The 21,121-nt window shown below is 43.4% G+C and overlaps 1 protein-coding gene across 1 annotated transcript; it reads right to left on the reverse strand.

Annotated features, from left to right (window-relative positions):
• Window positions 1–739: 739 nt before the first annotated feature.
• PI4K2A (phosphatidylinositol 4-kinase type 2 alpha) lies at window positions 740–19,526 on the reverse strand. Its single transcript, XM_020996781.2, has 9 exons — window positions 18,982–19,526; window positions 14,198–14,398; window positions 9,745–9,876; window positions 9,130–9,283; window positions 8,367–8,428; window positions 6,957–7,056; window positions 5,501–5,634; window positions 4,877–4,936; window positions 740–3,422 (listed from the first exon to the last, which is right to left on the reverse strand). The coding sequence occupies exons 1-9, from the start codon at window positions 19,432–19,434 to the stop codon at window positions 3,261–3,263; spliced, it is 1,458 nt and encodes a 485-aa protein (XP_020852440.1). The 5' UTR covers window positions 19,435–19,526; the 3' UTR covers window positions 740–3,260.
• Window positions 19,527–21,121: the final 1,595 nt, after the last annotated feature.

Below are 21,121 nucleotides of genomic sequence, written 5' to 3' on the forward strand. Positions count from 1 at the left end.
TGGAGGGATGTGGGGCAAAGGGTCTCTACCAAGCAAACCTGCCATTTTAGGCAAGCTGCCACTCCCAGGGATCCCAAATCTGGTTATCTAGAAGTCAGAAATGGAGGGCCCAATTCACCTTTCTTTCCAATTTCACAGAGGTGAAAGGTCTTCAGAGACTCATAAAACCCTGAGGCCTTGGTATGAGCATTTAGATTTAGTATAATCAATTGGATGAAATACCAAACTGGTGTGACCAGTAACAAGCAGGAGCTATTTCACTTCACAGACAATGGGAGACACCTTGCACTAAAGAACAATTCATGGCTGGGAAGAGCTTGCTATGGCTGACCATTGGAGTTGTGAGATCAGCAACTCCAAGACCCGCACTCCTCCCAGATCAGAGGAGAGGGTTTGTTATCACGCCCTCTAACACAGATACCATTCCCATATCCATACAGGCCACCTTTTTGCCACCGGTCATAATATCCTCCATGGGAGGACACAGCTCAGTATTGGCTGAAGGATCTGCTCTCTAGTAATCAATCACCTTCCCATCCACAGTCTATCAGGACCAGAGGCACCCCTGTGCAAGGCTACCCTCTAGTGGCCAGGAATGAAGCTAATAGCTTCGCTACTACTTTAAAAAGTGTTCCTGGCTATGAAACGGGTCTTGTTCAAGAACAATTCCTCTCTGCTGTTTGCCCTAAAAGCATCACTTCCCCTCCTACTAAGAAAGCCAGGCAAAGAAGGCTGGAACTGAATTAGTTATTTGTACATTTGCATTGTTATAAATACATTACATACAATTTCTACAGTGCATTAGAACAATACATGGGAGCAGCAGCGATCACGGTAACTGGGAGTCCGCTTCTTTGCTCCTCACTGCTGGATCGAAGCCTCTTGCCAGCAAAAAAGAGCCAGCTTGCTCCATTCTATTCAGAAGAGTCCTACTGGATCTCTGGTTCCTTCCCGTCTATTCAGGGCAGCCTGAATCCAGCGAGGGGCTGGGAAGAGACCCTACATCCATATCACTTCTAGGGGACAGGAACTAACTCCTTCCCCAGTCTCAATTTCCTTCTGATCCTCTGCTCATCTTAAACAGGAGAAACGATTTAATGATTTAACCATGCCCATCTTCAAGGGTTTTCGCATCCCTCTGGGGGAGCAGGTGGGGTGGGTGGAGAGGGCACTTTACACCTGATGTGTATCTATAAACAGATACACACTACGAGGAAAGTTCTTGTCCTCCAAAAGGCCTTCTCACCTATGGAGAGTTCAGAGCTTGGCTCTAGTTTCCACAGAATTGGGCAAGTCTGTATGGGAATCCCTTGCCTTTGCAGTGTAGGTCACTTATTTTCACAGGCATGTCACCCAGCCTAAGAATCAGGATGGGATTGCTGATTGGGATTGTCAGTGCTAGAGAGCTAGGCTGTCCCTGTCCTTAGGGCCATGCAGAAGGATTTACATACTCTTCCTAACAGAGAACAAAAATCCTATGGAAAGCTGGCTCTTTCTAGAACACAAGGGCCAAGGAGAAGCGAGGTGGTCGCCACCACTGCTTTCTTGCCTCTGAGGGAGAGACTGGACAGGCTGAGGGCACTCCCTTCTTTGGTTATGGGCCAAACCATCTTTCTCTGCAAGGCTAATCCCACTGTTCATGACAGGGAAGGTGCTGGGACCCACACAGCTGTAGGAGTGTGGTGTACCATCCTCAAAAAGAGAATTCAACTGCTACACGAGCGAGGCTCTATTAAACTGTATCATCAAAGAGCCTTTGCATGGAAAAGACTCCTAGGTCTGACAAGCACAGCAGCTGGAAGAACAGACACATGAAGGCAGACGGCTAGAAGCAGTAGGATGGGTGAACTGAGGAGGCAGTGAAGGACTCCTTCCTTTGGGGCCTGCTTTCTTAAAAAGGGGAGAACTGTCTAATAGAGGGAAAGAGATGGAAGGAAAGAATATTATCAACATTTACTTCCTGCTGTCCCACTCTGAAAAGCATGTCACACAAAACAATGATTAAAATAAAATTCATATTTTGTTTCTTGCACCTCCATACCCTCTCCCCAAGGAAGGGACAAAAGGAGTAGGTCAGTGGGCTGGACCAGGCACTAGCAGCCAGTAAAAGAAGGAACTTAAACCCTTACTCTAGGAACTGAGGCCAAGCATGAACTATAGGCAAGATGAAGCAAATGGCAGGATAAGAAGCTTTCTCAAGGACTGGACTCCTCTGAGAAAAGAGCTGGGAAAGAATTTAAAAGTCTGAGAACACATTAGAGGGCTGAGCCTGAAGCTTGTTGAGGGAAAGGAAGTCTACTTCAGCTGCTAGGGCGAAGCACTCAAGAAAGTGGGGCTGGGACAGAAGTATGACAGACCAATCAAAGTAAGGTCCACTAAGTTTAAGAAGTCATATAGACGAGTCAACCACAGCTCCCAGTGTACACATCAGGCCATGTGGAGAGCTGAATGCTGGGAATGGGCCTCCCTATTAAAACAAGTCTGACCGCTACTGCCTCTGCTTGAGCCACAGTTGCACAGCAGGCCTGAGAGCCAGTAGGGTCCACATGGGCTTAGGCAAAGCTGCCTAAAGCCTACAGTTAAAAATAGACTTTATAAAAATAAAACCACAAACGCACCAGTAGATTTTAAAGAAGACTATATGCCACTGGTGAGGTAGAAAGGGAACAGAGGAGACTTTCTAGTGGGTCCTGGTGGGCAGAAAAAGTAAAAACTAAAAGGAAAGGTATGACTTTTCAGCTCAAGGTCTCACAAGTATTATCCACTTTGATGCACTGTGACACAATCTCTCACCTCCATGGTACACAGGGAACCTAGGCTCCTGAATTCATTCAAGGTTATTTCTGAACTGGTATCATGTTGTGTACATTTTTTGAGGGATAATGTTGCTAGGATTTAATGTTTTAGGGGATTTTTCTGATGCAGAATATAACAAGTGACAGAGAACTGCAACAGAGTAGGGTACCTGGGATGGTGCAGCTAGGTGAAGTTCAATGAGGTGCTCTCTCCCTAGTGCCCCCACCACTCCCCTGCAGAATTCTGACCTCACCCAGAATGTAAAAGGCAACACCAGGGCCTAAGACTGCCCCAGTATGTCTGAAGGTGGTTTTCCCCATATTTTGCAAAGCTCTTTGGCTCTACCGGAGGAAAGGGCTCTCAAGTATATGATTCCACCTGCTTCGCTGGCTCGTCTCAAAAGCTGCTCCCCAGGTTCCCTCCCAGTCCCCAAGTCTGAGACATCATCTCATTGGTCGGCAGGGCTACCACCAAGAGAAGAAGGGTTTCCGGCTCTGAAAGCTCTGTGTGTAAGACTCGCTGGCGCTCCGTTGGTGGGACCGGGCTGTCTCCACAATCACAGGTGGCATCTGGACTAGATGAAGGGGGCTTTTATTGTCTTTCAGGGCCTGGCTTAGATTCAAGATCTGTAACAAGAAGAAATTAGGTAAAGGGAAAGCTTAGGGATTATTTCAGCCTTCATCTAAAGGGAAATATCCAGATCAACTGGCCCATCTAGTTGTATAGAAGCCAAGTGGAAAAGAGAAAAAAAAAACCTTATTTTTCCATTAGGTTGCAACACTACCCTAATAAGGGTAAAAGAAAAGATATTTCATTTTCTATTTGGAATCTCCCCTCTCATTCATGGATGAATGAATGAATGAATGAATGAAAATGCATTTACTGAGCCCTTAGAGTATACCAAGCACTGTGGCCACACAGAGAAAAGCCACAGAGTTCATGCTCTCTCATCATTGCCCCTTCACCCTTCTACAGCAACATTTTGTCTCTCTTCATTGAGGTGCACATCTGGGCCAGGTGTGCTGGCAAGCATACCCCAGAGGAACAAAGGCGAGAGCCAACAAGAATGCTCCAAAGCACATTCAGCCCAGAGGCACAGGTCGGATTTGCTGTGTTGAGCATACATCGTCACTCTTGCTCCACTCAGAACTACTCCTATTCCTCTCCTCTGGTGGGACGGCTAGAAGGCTCCAGCCATTTCTTTAAACCAGCTGGGGGCCAAGATTCCCACAGGGAGGTGTCTACCCTCTTAAGCCTAAGGACTGTGAAGCCTAGGAGTGAGATCTCTTAAATGCTCTTCCTTGGAAAACTTCTGCTTCGATCGATGAGGTCAAAGGATAAGGCAAAAGCCATATGCTGCTTCCAAGACTGGGGCTTTTCTCCTGAAGCAATACTGGATTTTAAGAGGAATGAATCATTTACTTAATTTGTTTTTTATGATTTGGGAAATTATAAGGACTCTATGTCATCTTAACTAACCTCAATCACAAAGTATTTTACAGTCCTTTTAACCTCTGTCTACCTTATTCCCAAGGAAAAACAGATACCAGTAAAACCAAGGGTTTATTTCACCTGAGAAATGGCTTAGAAGTAAGGAACATCTATGTGGATAGCTATCAGTGCAGCTGAAAAGTCTGTTATGCTACAAAAGTCTGAGTATCTGATTTTTCTATATACTGCTTCTCAAAAATTTCAACACTAATCTAGCCATATGTTTAACTATGCATTGTTGAGTTGAAAGAGACTCCTGGTATATGGTGATGCCCTCTTTGTTTCTCCAGATGCCTTTGCCCATTCTGACCAGGAGGTAGAAGGTGAAGGTGGCTATAAGCAGAGCAGAAAGAAAGGGGGAACGGCTGGTGCATGTGACATTGGGGCTAAGGAGTGCAGACAGACAGGTGGCTGGGCTCTGTGGATCACAAAGACTCCTATGTTATTTGGCATATTAACAAGTGGGTCATGAATCAAAAAAATCCTGGGAAATACTTGCTAAATGCATTTTCTCAGTGTGACAAAGTGGCTAATCATCCCCGAGAGATCCTAAGGTGGACCCTGGAAGGTGTATACTGACTGAGCCTACCTGTCCCCGCATGACAGCAATTTGCTTGTGAAACTGGCCCCTGTCAAAACCAGGATCTTTCTGCAAGAGAAACAGGATGAAATGAGACTCCAAGTAGCATAGATCCTTCCATAATTAGAAAGCTCTTACTAATAAAACCCAAGACTGGCTTTATACATTTTGGTGAAGCCAAATTATAACCCAGGATTAACACACTCCTTGATTCACAAATGAGGAAACTGAAGCACAAAGAGGGTAGATGACTTACCTGGATCACACAGTTAGTTAACACAGACCTCAGAGTTGCTGACACTCTCTCACAGCGAAAGGGGCTGAGTGTGCTCAGAGGCCAAGTGAAGCACAAGATTCATAGCCATGCTATCCACTACAACACTGGGACTTTCTTTGACTCTGAAAAGAGTAGCAGCCAGGCCTGTGCTCTCCCAATCCTGACTCCCACCCTCTGTAGTTCTGCTCCTGCTGGGTTCCAATGCTTCAGTCCAGGGATGGAGATGGACTGAAGCGCAACTAAGAAATCACATTTAGTAGATGTCAGCTCCACCCTCTTCACTTATACTCAAGTTGACTGAGACATATTTGTTTCCTTTCCACTAGCTAAATAAGGTTGAAATTCCCCAGGCTGACCTTGAAGAGCTCATACAGATCCTCTTCCAGGTCCTTGATGAAGTTAGGATCAGATATCTTTGGAAGGATCAGGTCTTTGATTTCCTGGGAAAATGGAATTTTGGCTTGGGGCAGCCAAGCCCAATAAAAAGGATCTGAAAGAAGGAAAGAACAAAAGTAAAACTCCACCACTGGGAAAATTCTAGCTCATCTGTGCTCTTTCCTACAAGAGCACTCTAAGAAAGTACTGCCCACAACTCCATTCTATAGCACTTAGAGCATAAAAGCAAAATGTCCAAGGGTTAACTAAACTCCCAAGTAGAGAATTCTAACTAAAAGCATGTTACTTACCTATAAAACATGGATATGAGTCTCCTAAAAAGGCAGGCTAGGGGGCCAACTTAATATTTTCTACCCTCTCTCAGAGAATTATCAATTATGGTTGGACAGGTATCACTTTAGGAGGCTCAAGCAGGGGTCAGAAGTATTGATTTTTTTTTTTTGGCGGGGCAGTTGGGGTTAAGTGACTTGCCCAGGGTCACACATCTAGTAAGTATCAAGTGTCTGGTCTGAGACTGCATTTGAACTCGGGTCCACCTGACTCCAAGGCAGGTACTTTATCCACTGCGCCACCTAGCTGTCCCCAAGGCTCAAGCAGGGGAAGAGAGCACAGTACTTCACAGCTATTCTATAGAATCACAGGCTTTTAGCTAAACGTTTTACTATTCCTTCCTTCTTCCCTTGGGTATTAGCAATCTATTAGCCACGTTTTTCTTTCCTATCTAAGCTTAAAACTGTATTAAGAATTTCAGGACACTCAGAATAATTGGCTTTCTTTGTAATCCTACGTATCTTTGTATTTGGAAGCATTATTCTGAGGAGGGGTCCATAGACTTCACCAGCCTGCCAAAGGGATCCATGACACAAAAAAGATTAAGAAGTCCTGTGACATCTCCAAAGGTCTCATGATAGAAAATGCTGTCCACATCCAGAGAAAGAGCTATAGAGTTTGAATGCAGATCGAAGCATACTATTTGCTCTTTTTTTCTTCTGTTTTGTACTGTTTCTTCTTTCTTGTGGTTCCTCCTATTGCTTCTAGTTTTTCTTTACAACATGACTAATGTGAAAATATGTTTAACAGGAACGTATATGTAGAGCCTATATCAGATTGCTCGCCGTCTTGGGGAACAAGGAACGGAGAGAGGGGGAGAAAATTTAAAACTCAAAATCTTATGGAAGTGAATGCTGAAAACTAAAAATAAATTAATTAAAAAGAAAAAAAAAGAATCACAGGCTTTTCAGGGAATTAAAATTTTGGACTGATGAGAGATTACAATAAGGGAAGGAGTTTGGATAGGTAAAAAAGTATAGCTTCTACAGCATAGGAAAGTCTTGCTGGTCCAGAGAAGGGAGAACATAACTCTAATATATGGTTTCCAAGAAGAAAAGCCTGAACCACTATGGTCTTGGGACTTACACGCCCTCCAGGAGTCAGGATGCTTCAGAGGGAAAGCCAGCCCATTGTCTATGGCAGCCAGTTTGATAACAGGCTCCTTCACCACTACCCAGTCTGTGTCCTGGAGGGGAAGGAAAGGCTTATTACACAGGAATGCCATTACCAAAATCCGCCAGTCTCATCCCCTTTATATTGTAAAAGTGGTTTTCTCACCTTGTCAAATCCAATGCCCATTACCAAAATCTGCCAGTCTCATCCTCTTTACATTGTAAAAGTGGCTTTCTCACCTTGTCAAATCCATTCATCCTAGACTATCCTTCCTCTTCAATTTATTTTTCCTTATTTATCCTTTTGCAATTGGCTCCAAACTCTTGCAACATTTTCTCTCTGACTGTATTAAGGTTCTAAGGCTTTTTCCATCTTGGAAAAGTTTAGCAATCTAGAAGCTACTCTTCCCTCAAGAGAGGGGGATTAGTGATCTAAACCCAAAAGAAGGTACCTTAGAAATCATATAATCCAATTCACTCATTTTATAGGTGAGGAAACTAGGGCCCATAATGAGCAAGTGATCCGTCTGAAAGAGTCAGTTCAAGGTAGCACTGGGGGCGGTAAGCACCCAGGTCTCCAGTCTCCCAGGCTAGTGCTCTTTTCACAATATCACACCACCTCTCCAGACAGAGATAAAGAAAATAGGATTGACGCTTCTAAGATGAAAAATGTCAAAGTAAAGGAAATGAAGAGCCTCAAAGAGTGGAGAGGAGAAAGAAATCTTGGTCTACTTTCCAAGTGTCTATTGTGCAAGGCTGACTCCAAATGCATTGTTGATTTCCAGCATGGGGACAGAATCACTGAGCAGAACCAGTTGCTCTTTCACAGGAAGCTCTACTCTGTGAGCTCACTGGTACACAGAGCTAAAGCACACACGGATGCACACCTGCCTTCAGGGCATACCAGCTGATTGTCTACATAGTGCTCTAACCAGACTGCTGGGAGGAGAGGCCAGACACTAACCCCTGAGCCTCAATGGCAGACATGCTGCCTATAGGGGAAAAGGATAACAGAGCAGCAAGCCACAATAAACTCCTATATTCATTCCGGGTAACTAATCCAAGGCATGAGTTACCGCCTAATAGAGTGATGAGTATAGGCACGCAACCAGGATGAGGATCGTGGACAGAAGAAGTGTGATTAGGGAAGTAAGTCACTAGTGATGAACTCTCCCATCAAAGCTTTAAAGAATGCAGTAGGGTAGTTACCCTATTCTGCTCTTTTCTGCCCAGTCTGACCCAGATCCCTATTCATCTAATCTCCATTTGTGGATTTAAAGATCCTATGATTAACTTACTATGGGAACAGTTCATTGGTAATATGTCACGCACTAAGAATCCTCTTCAAGGATCCTTTCTCTACCAGGGCTTCTCAGACTCTTACCCGGTAGCTGGAATTATCCATCGGACAATCATATTTGATCAGCCAATTGTCATTGCCTCTATCTGTAGACAGAAACATCAGAGGTCAGCAGGGAAAACTGCATTCCAGCAAGTTCTAATGTGGTAGGAATGGGCAGGGGTTAAAGTCACTGCTTACAACTCATCCAACTGACACCAATAATCTGGAGCCAGAGAAAAGGAAGCAAGAATCTTCTGTCTGGGGAGGGAAGCTGGCTGGGGTAAAAGAGTTCGAATACCAGTTATGGTATTCCCATCTCTGGTAGCTGATACCGCATTCTGGTACAGCTTTAAGTCCTCAGAAAATCTCTGCTGAAAACGCAGTAACTGATAAACTCCAGAAGAGGACAGGGAACAAATGTGGTTTAGCAGTGAAGGCAGAAGTCTACGTCAGCTGTGTAACAGGCTACCAGCCATATTCAGAAGAGGCAGAACTTCTCCTTCCCCTTCCAAGTTATGATCTACACACCCAGCTGCCCTTCCTGTAAATCCCAGCACTAAGGGTGAGAGTGTTCAGCTACAGGATCCCTTTTCAACTTAGAAAATAACCTAAAAATGTCATGTTGGAAAGGTCCTTGGCTCATTCTAGTGAAGAACTTGGCTCAAGCCAAGGATCCCTCATTTAGACACTCAGCAACCCACAACCATCTGAATAGGTTAATCAGATCATTGAGTTTTCAACCCCTACAAATGTCTGTGTGCCTGCATAACAGAGTACTGGAGTAGGGCTCCCCACAGTAACTCACCAGTGTTTCGGATGATGTAATCTAGTACCACCAACCGTTCAAATTGCAATAGCAGCTGCCGATTAGTGTTCTCAGGCAGTGAATCTGCTTCAAATCGTCGCAGCCAATAGTCAGCATCCTTGTAGCCTTCAACAAAGAGCTGGAATGAACCAACCTGGCAGCAGAGAAGAAAGGCAGAGGTCAGACTAGTGTTTCTCTGACGCTCAATTCCAGACCTCCAGGAAGGCCAGATGCCCATTGAGGTCCTGAAAAATCAATACACCAGAAGTTGCCAAAGAGTTGCCAAAACAGTACTGTCCTTTTCAGTATTTCATTTCTTTGAAAATGTGGAAGAAGGAAGTTATGGGAGTGGCCACCTAAGAAAACATGCAAAGCCTACCCAGATGGCCCAGCTGAGCTTGTTGGCAGAAGCACACTCAGACACCCCAAGGTGAACATTCCCCCAAGTTTCAGGCTGTCCGGCGCTAAAATGAGGACAGAATAGCATAATGAGCTCCCTATGTCCTTCCCCCTCCACACACACACAAACACACCAGCAGCTGGGCCACCAAACAGCATCTTGCCTACAGACCATTTCTGACACACATGACAAAGGTGGCTAAATCTGCTCTCTACCTTGGGCGGCAGCCCGATTCGGTTAAACCGTTGTCCAACTTTTGGCACTTTCTCTAGGGCAAGTCGCTTCCCCCTGGACTTCACTCGGTCAATGGCACTGTAGTTGAAGGTCTCACTGGCCAGGTATACTACCTAAAGTAGAACAACAAGAGGCCAACTGAAAAGACAATCTGATCCCAGAGACTCCTTGGATGTCAATAACTACTCATAACTAATAATTAATATTAATAACAGCTTAAAACCATTAATAACAGCTCAAAATCATCAGAGAAGAACAGTACTTTTCTATATAAAGATGAAGCAAATTCACATTTATAATAAGATATCACTGCAGGGCACTCTGGCTCTTCCAATATCAGATATGGTAGCTCCTCTAAGGGGGGAAAAAAAACTCACAACAAAGGAATTTGTCCATACAAATGTCTGAGACGACTAATGATAAAAAAATTTCCTTCCAAGTCTCTTTGAAGTACATTGCAAATTTTCTGTTGCCCATCTCTGTAACAGTAGGCATTTAGAAATCAAAATCATTCTAATTTTCATTGCCTTGAAGATTGAAAAACTAAGGCAAATGAATAGACAAAAGAATGACTTATCTAAAGCTAAAGCCAGTCACTTGGCAGTGAGTTGGTCCAGTTTTCAGCTCTCAAGATACTGCCAATCCTCTCCCCCGTACAGCTTTATTTCTGATCCCTCTTTGCAGCACACCATTCCCTTTCCTCTGAGTAATGAAAGTCTCATTATCTGAAAGTGAGGAGCAGCACCATACAGGGGAAACACCACTGGATCTTGAATTAAGGAGCCTCCATTCAAGTTCCAGCTCTGCTGTGTGCACTGGGGCCTTAGACAAGTCATTTAATCTCTAGTTCTGTTTCCTCTTCTTGAAAACGAGGAGGTAGGACAAAATGATCTCTAATTTCCCCTCCAGCTCTAAATCCATGATCCTATGAAGCCTAGTTAGAATTCAGGCAGCTAAGGCCTAGATAAGAATCAAAAGGTTATTATTTAAGATTCAACCATCCAGGCCATCTTCATACTGACACATTCTGATCAAAAAAGACTCCTGTGCAAAGGCTATTGTGATTGAGGGCTCTTCAATCTCTGCTCTCAGCAACTGTAGGGGATGGAGAATAGTTTGTTTTAGGCAGAAAACAAAGTATGAGAAAGGAAGTAACATGAAATAAGATTAGAAAAGTAGGCTGAGCCTAATTAAAGAAAGCCTTGAATGCCCAGGTCAGGGAGATAATGAAGGTTTTTGAATAGAAGAGTTATGTGATCAGAATGGCTCACTTGGAAGATTATCTGAGGCAACTATGTGAAGGATGGATTGAAAAAGCAGATCAATTAGGGGCTGCAAGAGCAACCATTAGAATATGTGGTTTAAAGGTTAAAAGTGAAAAAATACAAGAATCAATCTGAGTTGCTGCAGTAGACAAAAAAAGATGGAAACAGATGAGAGTAATACTACGAAATAATCAAATCTAGCAAAAAATGAAGCTCAGGTTAGGAGTCTAAGTACCTGGGAGATGATGCTACCAACAGAAATGTTAGGTGTTAATAATAAAATAATAAATAATAACAAAATAACAGATGTTAGAAAGGGTAAGTTAGAGTTCCAGGGGAAATAATGAATTCAGTTTTTAGCATGCTGAGTTTGAGAAGCTGGTAGACCAATCAAGTAAAGACACCCAACAGAGAACAGAACATATCATCTCTCCTTAAACATATCCTTTTCCTAAAACCTGCTGCTTTCCCTAACTTTTCTATTTCTTTTGAAAATATCCATATATTTCAAGTCATTCAGACTTGTAAAACCACATTCACCTCTGCCTCTTCCCTTTTTCTTTGACCTTACACATCCCATCTTTGACGAGTCTACCTTTACAATATTTCTCACATCCAAACTTTCCTTTCAACTTCCATTGTAATCACTCTTCTGAAGAGAAGCTAAAGGACAGAGATAGACCTTTAGGAAACATTTCCATAGAGCTAAATAATTGAAGCCATAGGACGTACAGGAAGGAAGAGCAGAGAGAGAGAAAAGGAGACCAAGGACAGAACCATGGGGGATGTGTAGTGTAGGAAGATAAAGACCCAGAAAGGAAATAAAGAAGAATCAGTCGTGAAGGTAGAACCATACGAGTATCATGTCAGAAATATCAAGGGCCAAGATAATATCTAGGAAGGAGTGGTCAATAAGAGTCAAATGCTTCAGAGGGAAAAAGAATTGAAAATAGGACCCTAGATATAGTGAAAAGTCAGCCATTACTGAAAATAGAAAAAGCTGTTTCAAGTGACAGGGAAGGAAGCTAGATTGAAAGGGACTCAAGAAGGGGTGGGTGATGAGGGTAGGGGAGGCAGTGAGAGTACACTACTCACTAGAATTCTGGTAAGGAAACAGGGACAGAGAGAAGATTGTGGGGTTAGAGAGGTCAAGGGAAGAGGTTTGGTTTTGTTTTCACAATTGAGAGGAGACCTGAGCATGTTTGTAGGTGGAGAGGAAGACTGAAGATGTATCAGAACAAGAGGATAACTGTCAGACCAAAGGGACAAGAGGGGATAGGGATAAAACTGAAGATATAAATGGAAACGCTAGCCTTACTTAGCAAGGAGGATTAATTATTCCTACAAAACAAGAAGGAAGAAAAAGATGGGTGTTGACATGGTAAATAACACTGCTAGGTACTAAGGAGGATACACAAGAATTTGAAAATCAAATAAAAGAATGTAAGCTCTTTGAGAGTAGACTACTGATTTTGTCTTTCAGTCTCAGTGCCTCACACATATCAGGGGCTTAATGGCTGTTGAAATGAATATGAAAGCATTATGTAAACTGTAAAACATTAAACAAATGTAAGATATTATAATCATTTAGATGTGGTATTGGTGTTATAGTGAGACCTATAAGTGTTGTTCAGACACATACTTTAAACATGCCCATCATGAAAATATTTTAGGATTTTTAATGTTTGTCTTTATATCCCTGGACCTGGCACAGTACCTGGCACATCATCATGACTTAGTAAGTGCTTGTTGAATGAAAGAATCTTAGATGCCTATGAAACAATGCTTGAAAAATCACGGAAATGAACAATGCCACATCCTTCTATCTGACGGGACATTACACTATGGACAGGACTTAATACTTTGTTGCTCTCTGCTACATAAGATTTCAATGAAAATCTTCAAAAAAGTGCCCCTGCCTTGCACTCTAAAGATCAAATGAGACAGTCCCTTAATTTGTGTAGGTGAGTTCCATAATTCATGAAAGGGTCAAGAGACAGTCATTTGTTCCTCACCCATCTTCAGAAACTATAATAGTTTTCTCCTTTCAAGAGCTACTGAACTCCCCTAATGACCAGTGATCATAACTCAAATGAGTTATGAGCTGTTTTTGTCCTTCCCCACACAAACCGTCCTTACGAGAAGTCACACGCTGGTCTTGAGATGCCATTCAGCCTTTAATCTTAGGAAGTTTTTAATCGGTTCATAAGAACATTCTACAGTCTGAAATTGGATAAATATGAAAAATACAAAGAAATATGGAAGACATTTATATACACAGTGATTGTGACTGCATTAAAAGAAATAACAGCAATGAAATTTGACAAGTAAACAGATGAAAAGTGACTGCAAAGGGACATAGCAAATAAGATGTTATTGTAATTATTTTACCAAATTAATACACACACACATATATACACACATGCACATTTTCCTTTTAGGAAACAAAAGTTTGGAGTTTCAAGGTTGATTAATTCTTTGTTTCTTTACTTTTCCTGAGATACTTAATAAATTTATATTAAAATTGTGTTTAAAATTTTAAAAGAAAAAACAGATGGGCTCTAGAGAATGTTTTGATCTACAACTGTCCTTGGAAATCCCCTGTAAAGTCCAAACAATTCTCACACTCCCAGAGAATCTTTGACTCATCTCTTTACCCAGGATCCCAAAACTAAACCTTGCCTCCAACCCCCTTGTCCTAAAAGTCCCCTAGATCACAGTCTAGCATGAACATAACACTGATAGCTCAATTAACTGGTACAATCTGGGCTATAACTGAATTTCTGGAATGGTCATAGGCGCTCTACAAATTCTATTCTCCAGAAGGCTCCCAGGATCTAGGAGAATGAGTCACAGGAATTTCTGCAGTCATAGACAACTTAGGAGACAGATAGGCCTAGGGGCAGCTAGATGGCGTACTGGATAGAGTACCAGCCCTGGAGTCAGGAGGACCTGGGTTCAGATCCGGTTCAGACACATAACACTCACTAGCTGTGTGACTCTGGGCAAGTCACTTAACCCCAACTGCCTCACCAAGAAAAAAAAAAGAAAAAAGTAGGAAAATGGATAGGCCTCACACTGGGACTGATGACCCTCCTGCAAGTGATTGGGGTTTATAACACCAAGAACCAACAAAGGTTTGGATACTCCCAAGGAATGCCTAACTTACCTTAGTACGGGGTACAATATTGAGTTCTAGTTTTTGGTCCACCAAACTGGCCCCTGCCTCTGAGAGATAGCCTTGATTGAGGACGAGACAATCACGGCCAAAGCAACAGGGACAGCACAGCTTCTGTAGCCATTTGGTCCACTTGGGGTTAAGGTGCCCATATGGCTCTTCATTCTTGGGTTTGAAGACACCGATGATTTTCTACATGGAAAAGAGAGACAGGTGATGAGAGAGAAGAAAGTAATAAAAATGGATGGGAAAATAGAAGAATAGCCCCATACATTCCCTGCAAAGAAAATAAACAACTTTGTCTCTAAAGCACAAGGGGAAACTTTATACATATAACTAGAATTTTGGAAAGAATTTTCTTCCTTTCCATATCTTGGCCCTAAATCATTAACTATTTTTAACCCATTTATTACCTTTGCCTACAAGCTGTTCCAAACCACAGGGCAAAGTTATATACCTCCACAGAAGGCCTAGATGCAAGGTCTTAGAGTATGGAAGCCAAGTTACATGGTGGTCAAGTTAATGGTAGCCAAGTATAACTTCAGGCAACAGTCACTCTCTGGCAATCCAATATAGCTCCCTCACAGTAAAGGTAGAAATCACACTAACATTATCAAGCTTCAACTTTTAAATCTTATAGCAGATATTATCAATTAGGTGTGAACTCCATGTATACTAAACTAAAATAACCAAAGAATCTTTTAATGAAATGAATAAAATCCCTCTCTTAGTTGCTTACTTCTTCCAAGTCTTACTATACCCTCCTAAGGGTTTTAATTTCCTTTTGAAATTAAAAACAAACAAAAACCTCTAAAAGCAACAACAAAGGAAACACCCTAAGAAAGAATCACAATAGTGACTGAAGGGACCTATTACCAGGCTCCAGTGGAGTGCTTATAGATCTGTGGAATCTCTGCTTATTGCATCACTATGCTCCAGGGTTCTTGGCACCTAAGAGTGCTTCTCACTACATATCTACCACTTGGTAGTCACTTGTATTCCATGCCATAATGAAATTTCTCTCACTGTGGATGACCCTATAGGTCGGTCAACTTTTTGAAGTTGCTTCTATCCTTCTTCCCCAAAATTTCAGTTCAAAGGGGAAAAAAAAGTAAATATGCTGACTTAGCCTTCTAACACAATGATTCACCGACAAATCATATGATTCTTTCTCTTCCCCTCACCCTCCCAACCAACTCAAGATACTCTAAGTCACAGGATTTTTTCAAGTCTATGTCATTTCCTGAGGATTAGATGATAGCAGAACACATACAGACAATGTAATAGCCAGCCCTTGCAAAAGACAACCATTCACATTGGAATTGGTAAGGTATCTAACTCCATCAATGGCTACCCAGTAACAGAAGCAATTCCTGCAGAAAACCAAGTTGATGCAGAATTTGGGATAGTAGGAGGGACACACAGCTGTCCTGCCCTCCAAAAAATTCATCGGTTCTAAAACACATTTACTGGTAGTAAACATGTAACTTCATTTACAAATTCCTCTTTCATTTGTAGCCATTCCCAATCTGGCTGAAACCTATTTTATCTTTCCAAACTGATTTCACATTATTCCCTTTCACGCCAAACTGGCCTACTTCCTGTTCCCTACACATTTTTTTCCTGTTTCCATGCCTTTGCACACTCTATGTTCTCCCTCCTCATCTCCACCTCCTAAATTCCCTAGCTCCATTCAAGGCTCAGTTCAAGGTCAGCTTAGTACTGAAGACCTTTCCTGATCTCCTTTAGCATTTCCTTTCTCCCTCTTCTCAAAATTTTCTATTTACTTTATGAATATTTTGCATTTATTCATCTATTGCTCCCCCTTAGGAGATTCTAAGCTACTTGAAGGTAGAGATTGCTTCCATTTTTGTCTTTGTAACTCTAGCACCTGGCATAGTGCCTGGCACACAGCAGGTGCTTATATTAAACTGAATTCACAGTATAGCTCCTCAGAATAAACTGTGTATCCAGAGAAGGTCACCAAGTTAAGGCACAAGGAACAAAGACTCATTAGCACTCCTTTGCTATAGGTCTGTCAAAGAAAAATCCCCTTCCTCATTTTACCTATTCTACACCCCACCCATCCCCAAAGCACTCTGGGTCAGAAGCTGGCCTGGACTTAACAGTGCCACTCTGGTGTGACTCTAAGTATCTCTGAACCCATTGTAAGCTACATCTGATGTCATCAAGTGGTCCCAGAAAAGGTGAAAGTTCAGAACCTACCTGCTCAGGGAAGGAATGGCCTAGGGACCTTCCTGCAAATTTGCCTGGGATACATGGAATTATTAAACTAGCCCTCTAAAAAATGAAGACCAAAGTTATTCATACCAGTTGGGGCCAGAAGAAAACTGGAGCTACTAAGGACTAAGCATTTCTACTTCAAGAAAACAGATCATCAAAAGTCAACATCATCATGAAATAAGACCTCTCTACCATGCCAGGGATATTATCCTCCCATTGGAAAGAACAGCCATCATGGGTTTCAAAGAATTAACACTATCGTCACCAAGCTACATCTCTCACACACTCACACACACACACACACACACACACACACACACACACACACCCCTACTTCTAATATGGACAAGTGAAAGCAAATCATGGGAACATAGAGTTACTACTGGAAGGGACCTTAGAGATCATCTTGTCCAATCCTTTCATTTTACAGATAAGGAAAACTGAGGCCTACAGAGGTTAAGTGACTTGCCAAAGGTCACACAGCTATCAAGTAGCAGAGGTAGGATTCAAACTTAGCTCCTTTGACTCCAAATCCAGTACTCTTAACATTGCACCACAACGCCTCCTCAAATCTGTAGGCCATCAAGACCAACCAGCAACTGAGATGTATCATTTTGGTGCATGCTACACTTACTTTGTGAAGAATGAATGGCACGGTAGTATTAATTTGTTTACTATACACACACACATATGTATATATGTATGTATACTTTGACATCCCCTTCATAAGAGTGTAAGAATGTTCACAGTTACTCCAGGTGATCATTAAGCCTTCCCAGGCAAGGTCTCTAGACCCTGTAAGCTCAGGTACAAAGGTGGCAATCCTTTTATCTCTCAGGCCAAATAAACAGATCACATTACTGCTACCTCCTGTGTCAGAGCAGAGGATCATTTTCTCAGCTGACCTGGCTCACTTCCATTAGAATTATAACAGTGTTAAAAAAAAAACTTTCTCCTGATTCCTCTGCCATCTAGAAGTATTCTCCAGTTCCCTCTCACAAACAACAAAGAAGAACAACAAAATCTTAAAAAATAATTTATCAGCTCTTAGATCCCAATCTGTTTTCCAAATGACAAGGACTAGAGTAATAAAGAGAAGGTGGTATGGCACAGGGACCAGAGGAACAGTACTAGAAACAGGCAGATATGGGTTTGAGTCCTGTTTCTGATACATGGTGTAAGCAAGCTACTTAACTTCCCTGGGTCTTGGATTCTTCATCAGAAAAATGAAAGGTATGGCCTAGATGTAGATGGCACGTGAGGTCTTATCACTACCCCTTTGGAAAGGTCAACCACTTTGATTTGCCCACTGTTCCAACCAAAAAAGAACAAATTCATTAACATTCAGAAATGACCATCATTCTTCAATACCTACCCAAGGGGAGTGGGTATCAATGCTATCAATTCTGCCACCTCAAACAGATTCTAATATGCTTGGTAATCACTCACTCTTGTAAATTACAAGGGAATACTCAGAATGCTTGGTTAGAGCTTCTACAAAATCTCCCTGGGAACAAGTGGGTCAGGTAAATGACCTGAATAACGAAGGTAACCAAAGTAGCAGTCATATATATTTACATCACAGCCTAACCTAGTCATCCAAACCTCATAACAAAAGAGCTCAGAATCCTTCAGAAGAGATAAGTACCAATACAGTAGGAGAATTTGAAATGTGCTGGCCATGATCTTTTAATAACAGAGAAGATAGACTGTTTTTCAGTAAGTTATTTTGAATTAATTCTTGAGAGGCTTTTAAAGAAAGAGCTGAACACACTGTTTTACCAATGACACCTCTGGTATGATTTCAATCATGGCCTAAATTACTGTTCATTTTTCAAAAGTATAAAAGCAAGAGTTGTGGACAGATAGTCTTCTCCCCCACACACTCTGCAGACTTAAGAAAAATCTGGATCTTGCCTAATGGGACAAAAATTAGCTACCCTCTGGCTTGAAGGGAGAAACGGAGGAGGAAAGCACCTGACAGCCCCGTGTTTTCTAAGTCTCCATATTCGGAAATGAAGGGCTGTAAGAGAGATTTGCATCACTTTCCAGAAGAATTGCGAAAAAAGCAGGACAACTACTTCCAATGATGATGCCACTGGCAAGGCCACCCACTCTGTCATCAGCACCTGCAAACATACTGGGGAAAGAGACTTGGGTCCTTGACTTTCAGGTATCCCGGTGGGCATGGATCACCCTGAGGGGAAACGGACATTCAGGGCCCACGGAAGCTCGCGTGGCTTCAGTGAATTCATCTGGTTCTGGACGAAAAGGAGAGCCAGGGCCCAAGTCTAGAAGCCGGGGAATTCCTGGGCTTGAGCGAAGGGAGCTGCCGGAACAGCAGCATCTCTTGGCAAGTGACTGCCCCCCGTCCTGAGCCCTGCGGGGCCCGTCTGCCCACAAGCTCCTCTTTCACTTCCTTCCCCTCTCCAATCGGGTTGTGATTTGATTCTAAGTTCCCCCGCGTCTCCCCACGCTGGGTCTGCTCTTCCCGCCCCAGCCTCGCGCACCGCCCCCGGCCCCGCGCTCACCCCCTGGGGGTCCTTGACGAAGTAGCTGCCACTGGAGCCCTGGTAGATGCGCTCGGGGTAGATACCGCGCTCGCTCGCCAGCTCGGCCAGCCGCACCACTTCGGCGAACTCGGGGTCGTCCGGAAACTCGTTCCGCTCCCGCTGGGCCTGCGCAGCCTGCGCCGCCGCGTGGGCCTGGGCCGCCACGGCCTGCGCCTGGACCGCCACGGCCTGGGCCTGCGCCTGGACCGCCGCGCCCCGCGCCCCGCCCGGGCCCCGCTCCAGCAGAGGCTGCCGCTCCCGGTCCCGGCCCGGGGAGCCCGGCGGCGACGGCCCCAGGCCAGACGACGGCACCACTCGCACGACGGCCCCTGGCACCTGAGGGAAGTGAGCGCCCGGGCCCGGGCCCGACGGGAACGTATAGTCCGGGGGGTGGGCCCGCTCCGGGGACACCAGGGGGCTCGTTTCGTCCATCCCTGAGGCGGCCGGCTCCCGGACGCGCTCGGCTCAGCGAAGCCCCGGCACCGGACCAATCCGCGTCACTCCCCGGCCAACTCGGCCCCGCCTCCAGGAAGCCCCGCCCCCTCCGATCCCTGTTTACATGGTGACGAGAAGGGACGGCCCCTCACGCGAAGGCTGACCAACCAAGGCGCGCTCCGACGCAACTCTCCCCCCCCATTTCGGCCAGCATTCCGCCCCCTCGGATGAGACTGCGCATGTGCGCAGGTGGAGAACCTTTCATCTTTACACTTTTTCAGAAGACCTGCCTGAGACCCCTTGTGGTTCTCAGGCGAACACCGCCTTAATCTGTCAATCAACAAATACTTAAACTGTTCACATCATTATCATTATTATTATTATTATTATTATTATTATTATTATTATTATTCACAATCGATTGAGATCTCTTTGAGGGCAGACTGCCTTTTTCATATATATACACACATATATATATTTGTATTCCGAGGCACATAATAGTTGCTGAGTAAATGTTGATTAATTATCGACTGATTACATATCCCTTAGTGATAAGTTCTTTTCATCCCTCTCCTATCTGTCACTCAGTTGGCCAGCTATAGCACAGGTTTCACTACGTCATTCCCCTTTTCAATCAATAAACCCATCTTGTCTTTAGGATCAACTACAAACTCCTTTCTTAGGCTTTTAAATCTCATCACCTGACCCTAATCTACCTGTCCAGGCGTATTGCAAGCTCCATCCCTTGAGATGCCTCACTGTCCAGCCAAACTGGTTTGCCTGCTGTACCTTACACATAATTCCATTTCAGCTGCCATGCCTTTGGGCAAGCTGTCTTCCCCTATACCTGAAATTCACACTGCCTCTTAAACTAGCTGCCTTCAAAATTCAAATGCTGCCTCATCACCCACCCACCTTCCAGCCTCCCCCCGAAATTACCTTGTATTCACTTTGACTATATTTTGTATTTATTTATATGTGTACATGTTGTTCCCCTATATAAAAAATAACTTCCCTGAGAGCAGAAATTGACTGTTTTTCTATCCTCAGTATTTAACACAGTATCAGGTATATGTTATTGTTTCATGTCTGATTCTCTGTGACCCTGGTGTAGACCATACTGTCCATGGGGTTTTCTTGGCAAAGATATTGGAATGGTTTATATTTCTTTCTCCACTGGATTAAGGCAAACAGAGGTTAAGTGACTTGCCCAGGGTCACACAGCTAGTAAGTATCTGAAGTTGAATCTAAACTCAGATCTTCCTAACTCTAAGCCCTGTGCTCTATCCACTGTGCCGTCTAGCTGCCCCATCAGGCATATAGTAGGCATTAAATACTGTAAGTGCTTGTTGCTTGATTGATTAATTGATTAAATCCAGTATCCAAGTCTTCCCATAAGTTCCTAGCTTTGAGGCCAAAGTAAATATTTGTTGAATTGATGTGTTTTCTGCCTTCTACAGTGAACTGTGGTGATCTCATCAGTTCCCTTGGATTCAATTATCTCTAAGCAAATAATTCTCAGACTTACTTATCCATCCCCAACTTCTCTCAACCTTTCAGTTTCACATCTCCCACTGCCTTTTGGACATGCTGTAAACACCCTAAACTCAACATTTCCAAAACTGGACACTATCTTCACCCCCAAATCTATTCCTAAGTACCCTCTACTATCAAGGGTACCACC

The sequence above is a fragment of the Phascolarctos cinereus genome, unplaced genomic scaffold (assembly GCF_003287225.1).
Source record: "Phascolarctos cinereus isolate Bilbo 61053 unplaced genomic scaffold, phaCin_HiC Scaffold_3;HRSCAF=262, whole genome shotgun sequence".
Classification (NCBI taxonomy): Eukaryota; Metazoa; Chordata; class Mammalia; order Diprotodontia; family Phascolarctidae; genus Phascolarctos; species Phascolarctos cinereus.